The following is a 6,513-nucleotide window of genomic DNA, read 5'->3' on the forward strand; positions in this document are numbered from 1 at the left end:
ATCTCTTGACCTCGTGATCCACCCGCCTCGGCCTCCCAAAGTGCTGGGATTACAGGCTTGAGCCACTGCGCCCGGCCCTATTTATTTATTTTTTTTTGAGATGGAGTCTTGCTCTGTAGCCCAGGCTGGAGTGCAGTGGTGCAATCTTGGCTCACTGCAACCTCTGCCTCCTGGGTCCCGGTTCAAGCAATTCTCCTACCTTAGCCTCCCAAGTAGCTAGGATTACAGGCATGAGCCACCATGCCCAGCTAATTTTTGTTTTTTTTTTAGTAGCAGTAGGGTTTCATCATGTTGGCCGGTCTGGTCTTAAACTCCTGACCTCGTGATCCGCCCACCTCGGCCTCCCAAAGTTCTGGGATTATAGGCATGAGCCACTGTACCCAGCCGAAATGCACAGATTTTAAGTTTTGACAATTGCATTCATTTATCCAACCCACACCCCTATCAAGATACAGGACATTTCCGGCCAGGTGCAGTGGTTCACACCTGTAATCCCAGCACTTTGGGAAGCTGAGGCAGACAGATCACCTGAGGTCAGGAGTTTGAGACCAGCATGGCGAAACCCTGTCTCTACTAAAAATACAAATAGTTAGCCAGGTTTGGTGGCACATGCCTATAGTCCCAGGTACTCGGGAGGCTGAGACAGGAGAATCACTTGAATCAAGAGGCTGAGGTTGCAGTGAGCCCAGATTGTGCCACTGCACTCCAGCCTAGGTGACAAAGCGAGACTCCAGCTCAAAAAAAATACACACACACACACACACACACGTATATATACATACACAGCACACACACACAAACATATATATGTGTATACACACACACACACACGTATATGTAGGACATTTCCATCTCTCCGAAAGGTGCCCCTTCTCAATCAACTTCTGTTCCACCTCCTCCTTTTCCTCTCTAGGCAACTACCGTTCTGATTTCTGTAACTATAAATTCATTTTTTCCTGTTCTTGAACTCCATATGATAGAATCAGACAGTTGAGTTGAGGATTTTTGACATATTCTTCAACTCTGAGCCTGTTTTATCATCTATAAAGTAAGCATGAAAACAATAGTGTCATTTTAAAGTGGTTGTTCAAAGAATCAAAATGAAATTATGTGAAAACCCTTTGCGGACTATTAAATGCTACACAGCTGTCCAGTTGTTGCTTTTATTCTTTTAACTCATCAGTCCCTCAGTCTACAAGAATAATGAAGTTATGCTGTGAGTAATAACACCTTGTGTTTGTATATTGTTCGTTAGCCACCTTGTAAGGGATGGATTGTGATCCCGTGTTACAGGTAAGGAGACTTAAACCCAGAGAAATTAAATGATTTGATTACAGTAACATAGCAAGTGCATGATGGAGTCAGGGACTAGAACCTAGTTCTTTACCCTCTCAGTGCAGAGTTCTTTCTTGTAATGCACAATGCCATCAACATTCACTAAGATCACATTTTTCAGTTTCTTCAGTGGTGGTTTTCTGCTAATTTGATTAGTTAATTCTGACATAAACATTGGTGTTATCCTAGCTTTACCCAGCTTTGGCGAGGAGAAAAGTCTGTCTCCCATCTCCGACTCTGAGTCAGGGCCAAAAAGTATGTCTTATTTCCCTTCCCAATCTTCCTTGTATCCTAGCTCCTTGCCTTCTCCCCTCTCAGACTCTGCGGTGGTGTTTGAACCTGGGCATCCCAGAGGTGACAGTCTACGCATTCAGCATTGAGAACTTCAAACGATCCAAGAGTGAGGTAGATGGGCTTATGGATCTGGCCCGGCAGAAGTTCAGCCGCTTGATGGAAGAACAGTAAGATGCTATCATAAGGGAGAGCATGTTTTTCCACCATACCCAGCCTTATCTTAACCCTTGAAAGTCTTATCTGAGGCTTACTTAAGGGACTCCCAACTCTTTTTAATGTTAATTAGATATCTTGGGTGGCAAATATCAGAAATAGAAGGTAGTCTTTATTTCTTCCTTTTATTTTTAAAATAAAAAAAGGGGCATTTATTTGAGGATATTGAGGTGTGTTACATGATTCAAGAACAAGTACAGCTGGCCTCAAGCAAAACTGAAACCAGGAATTAAAATCCACTAGGTAGAACCTCTGTATACATTTATACATGAAGCATTCAGTTTCTGCATAGCATTTCCAGGTGAGAGAAGCTGGTTGAATTCATTCTTACTGTATGCAGATTTTGGGAGTTATTGCATGGAAGCAATATAATGTCATAATTAAGAAGACAAGCTCTGGAGGCTGACTCCCTAGGTGCAAATCCTGGTTCTCCATTCATCAGCTGTCTGAACATATTAACCTCCCTGTGCCTCAGTTTCCTCATCTGTAAAAGGGGAATAATAATGGTATGTATCTCAGAGGTTAGTGTAAGGATGGAGTGTGTTGGTACATATAAAGCACTTAGACCAGTATCTGGCATTTAGGAAACATAGAATGTTAGCTGTCATCATTATCATACTTCACTAGAACATAACAAAAGTAACCAGTAATACAGCTCCTTTCCTTGAGGAGTTTATTCACTTCTCAAATGGAACAAACTTCAAAGATACATAAAAAGCAGCTTCCCAACAAAGACACATGAGGTCATGTGATGCACAGTCAAGAGTTTGGGTTCTTGCTGGACATGGTGGCTGACACCTGTAATCCTAGCACTTTGGGAGGCTCAGGCAGGAGGATCACTTGAGGCCAGGAGTTTGAGACCACCTTGGGCAACATAGTGAGACCCGATCTTTACAAAAAATATAAAAATGAGCTGGGCATGCTGGTGCATGCCTTTAGTCCCAGCTACTTGGGAGGCTGAGGCAGGAGGATTACTTGAGCCCAGGATTTGTAAGTTACATTGAACCATGAGTATACCACTGCACTCCAGCCTGAGTGAGAGTGAGACCCTGTCTCCAAAAAAGGAAAAAAAAAAAAGAGTTTGGGGCTGGGTGCTCTGGCTCTCGCCTGTAATCTCAGAACTTTGGGAAGCCGAGGCAGGCAGATCACTTAAGGTCAAGAGTTCAAGACCAGAACATGGTGAAAACCTGTCTCTACTAAAAATATGTAAATTAGCCAGGTGTGGTAGTGGGCACCTGTAATCCTAGCTACTTAGTAGGCGGAGGTGGGAAGATCACTTGAACTTGGGAGGCAGAGGTTGCAGTGAGCTGAAATCACACCAGTGGACTCCAGCCTGGGGGACAGAGCAAGACTCTGTCTTAAAAAAAAAAAAAAAAAAAAGTTTGGGTTCTCAAATCAAACAGGCTGGGTTTCAATCCTGCCAGAGCACTTGATGGCCATATGACCTTAGGCAGTCCCTAGCTGACTGTCCTGTCTGAGCCTCAGCACTGAAGTAAGCTTCTTTGAGAGTTGTTGAGGGGATGCAGTGAAATAATACATGTAGAACAGTGTCTGATACATAGGAAAGCACTCAAAAAACTGGTGATCAGTTATTACCTAAGCAGCTTGCTCATTGCAGCTCAGCAGGGGCTCTATCCCAACACTGCCTTTTTTCCCTAATTAGGGAGAAACTGCAGAAGCATGGGGTGTGTATCCGGGTCCTGGGTGATCTGCACTTGTTACCCTTGGATCTCCAGGAGCTGATTGCACAAGCTGTACAGGCTACGAAGAACTATAACAAGTAAGTTCACAGATTTTCCTCTAGGGACCTGTTTCAATCTTTAACTTGCTGCTGGCTTTAGGGAGAGATCCTGGGCCTTCCTTGGTCGGCATTGGTGCAGGGAGCAATGAGAGAGTAGGTGGAGCAGCTTAGAAACTTTCCCCTTCCGTCTGCAGGGCACACCAGACATGATTCTGCAATACCATGTTATATGTGTACATACTGACATATACACAGTTTCTCTTTCTTTTCTGTGCCCATCCCCCACAGAATAAATATGTGTGTTTTTTTGCTTGACAGGGGATGGGGTCAGAATATAGCAGTTCTCATCCTTGTCTCTGAAGACATCCTTCAAGAAATTCTTTTTCTGTTCCACTCCTTTAACCTATGGATAGGATGACCTTGGGAGGTCATACAGATGCACAGGGGAAATAGAGTTCAATAATCCAAACTCCATGATGTAAGGCTTTGAAATATAATGTGTGTTTTGGCAGTGGACTTGTTTTACATCAAATCTCCTTCCTATTTTCCTTTGTTTGTGCCAGTATCATAGTGGAGTCTTCCTCTGAAAGCCAGTGTACAGTAGAAGGGAAGAGGGTTAGGAGGGCAATAGGAGCCATTTAGTGGCTGGGCATGGTGGCTTACACCTATAATCCTAGCACTTTGGGAGGCCGAGGCGGGTGGATTACCCGAGGTCAGGAGTTCGAGACCAGCCTGGCCAACATGGTGAAACCCTGTCTCTACTAAACATAAATAAAAAATTAGCCAGGCATGGTTGTATGCGCCTATAATGCCAGCTACTTGGGAGGCTGAGGCAGGAGAATCGCTTGAACCCAGGAGGTGGAGATTGCAGTGACCTGGAATCATACCATTGCACTTCAGCCTGGTGACAAGAACAAAAGTCTATCTCAAAAAAAAAAAAAAGGAGCCATTTAGTATTTGTCTTATTATAAAATTAGTAACATGTTTATTCCAAGAAAACTTGGAAACCACAAAAAACTCATAATTTCACCTTTCAGAGGTATCCATGGTTAACATTCAGTGTGTATTTGTTTTGCTAGGGAAAGCCTGGAAGTGCTGCTCTATAATCAGTGACTTCAGTCATCAGTCCCTGTCCCCCTTTGATAAATTATTCTCTTCTTACCTCCTCAGGTGTTTCCTGAATGTCTGTTTCGCATCATGAGATCAGCAATGCCGTGAGAGAGATGGCCTGGGGCGTGGAGCAAGGCCTGTTGGATCCCAGGTATACTGAGTTGTTTTCCATAGTAACTGATAAGGAAAACTGTTCTGGCCAGCATGACAGCTCACATCTGTAATTCTAGCACACTGGGAGGCTAAGGTGGGCAGACCACTTCAGGCAGGCCAGGAGTTCAAGACCAGCCTGGCCAACATGATGAAACCCCATCTCAAAAAAACAGGCTGTACCAAACCATAAAACCCCTCTTTGCCATGTACTTGGCCAGAGGTCTGATTAGGGGAGCAGGTGGAAAGATTTAGGGGGATCTCCCAAATTTAGAGATTAGGATTGGCTTATTACAACCTGCTTCAAGCTAGAGGTCACTACATACCAAGAAACCCCAGAGAAAGAGCAAAGCAGGTGACAAAGCCATGTTATTATTCCTTTACAAATTCTACCCTCCTGACCCTTTGGTAGTATTTTTTCAAGAATGACTTTTCATGAATGCAGTTTGTTGGGGCTAGAGTTATTTAGGTCCCTAATGTTATGGTTTCACACAAGATTCAGGTGTTTTTCTTTTTTCTTTCTTTTTTTTTTTTTTTAGAACCAGGTCTCTCTCTGTCACCCAGGCTGGAGTGCAATGGTGCAATCTCGGCTCACTGCAACCTCCTTCTCCCAGGTTCAAGCGATTCTCCTGCCTCAACCTCCCTAATAGCTGGGATTACAGGCGCCTGCCACCATGCCCAGCTAATTTTTGTATTTTTAGTAGAAATGGGGTTTCACTATGTTAGCCGGGCTGGTCTCAAACTCCTGACCTCAGGTGATCTACCCACCTCAGCCTCCCAAAATGCCAGAATACAGGCATAAGCCACCACGCCCAGCACAAAAAGAAAATTATTAATTGTTGTCAACATAGTAGAATCCTAATTATTAGCGCTGAAGGGACTATAGAAGCCATTTAAATATTTGGTCCCTCTCAAGTTATTATTCATGTAACTTTTAGTAATATTTGTAAACCAATAGCAATAGTAAAATAATAGTAGCAAAAAATAACCCAGGAGATGTGTTATGTTCTGTATTTCATTAAGTCATTAACCTTATATCTGAGAGATTGAAGGCTGTTGTCCATTTTGTAGATGAGAAAACTGAGCTCAGCATTGAAGTGACTTGCCCTGTCACTCTACTAGTAAGTGCCAGAGCTGGGACTCATATCTAAACCTGTTTGATTTTAGAGTTCTTATCCTTTACCTCTATTATGTGGGATCTTTGGAACCAGGAATTTTTCTGGTTCCCTTCCCAATTTGATTGTCCTAGGAAACTAGGATCTTGGTTCACTGCAACCTCCGCATCCTGGACTCAAGCAATTCTTCTGCCTTAGCCTCCTGAGTAGCAGAGATTATAGGCGCTTGCTACCATGCCTGGCTAATTTGGTGGCATGAGCCACCGTGCCTGGCCACTTGGTTAATTTTTTTTTGAGACTTACTCTGTTACCCAGGCTAGAGTGCAATGGGGCGATCTCAGCACACTGCAACTTCTGCCTCCCAGATTCAAGTGATTCTTGTGCCTCAGTCTCCTGAGTAGCTGGGTTTACAGGCTTGCACCACCACACTGGGCTAATTTTTGTACGTTTAGTAGAGATGAGGTTTCACCATGTTTGCCAGGCTGGTCTTGAACTCCTGACCTCAAGTGATCCACCTGCTTCAGCCTTCCAAAGTGCTGGGATTACAGGTATGAG

General features: G+C 43.7%; 1 protein-coding gene across 1 annotated transcript in view; it reads left to right on the forward strand.

The window, feature by feature from the left end:
• The window catches only part of DHDDS (dehydrodolichyl diphosphate synthase subunit), a 40,890-nt gene that overhangs the window by 8,957 nt on the left and 25,420 nt on the right, over positions 1–6,513 (forward strand). Inside the window, 4 exon segments of the mRNA XM_037740690.1 lie at positions 1,654–1,796; positions 3,506–3,622; positions 4,754–4,777; positions 4,779–4,844. Of these exon segments, the coding sequence (XP_037596618.1) occupies positions 1,654–1,796; positions 3,506–3,622; positions 4,754–4,777; positions 4,779–4,844 (350 nt within the window).

Source organism: Cebus imitator, unplaced genomic scaffold (assembly GCF_001604975.1).
Source record: "Cebus imitator isolate Cc_AM_T3 unplaced genomic scaffold, Cebus_imitator-1.0 Scaffold87, whole genome shotgun sequence".
Classification (NCBI taxonomy): Eukaryota; Metazoa; Chordata; class Mammalia; order Primates; family Cebidae; genus Cebus; species Cebus imitator.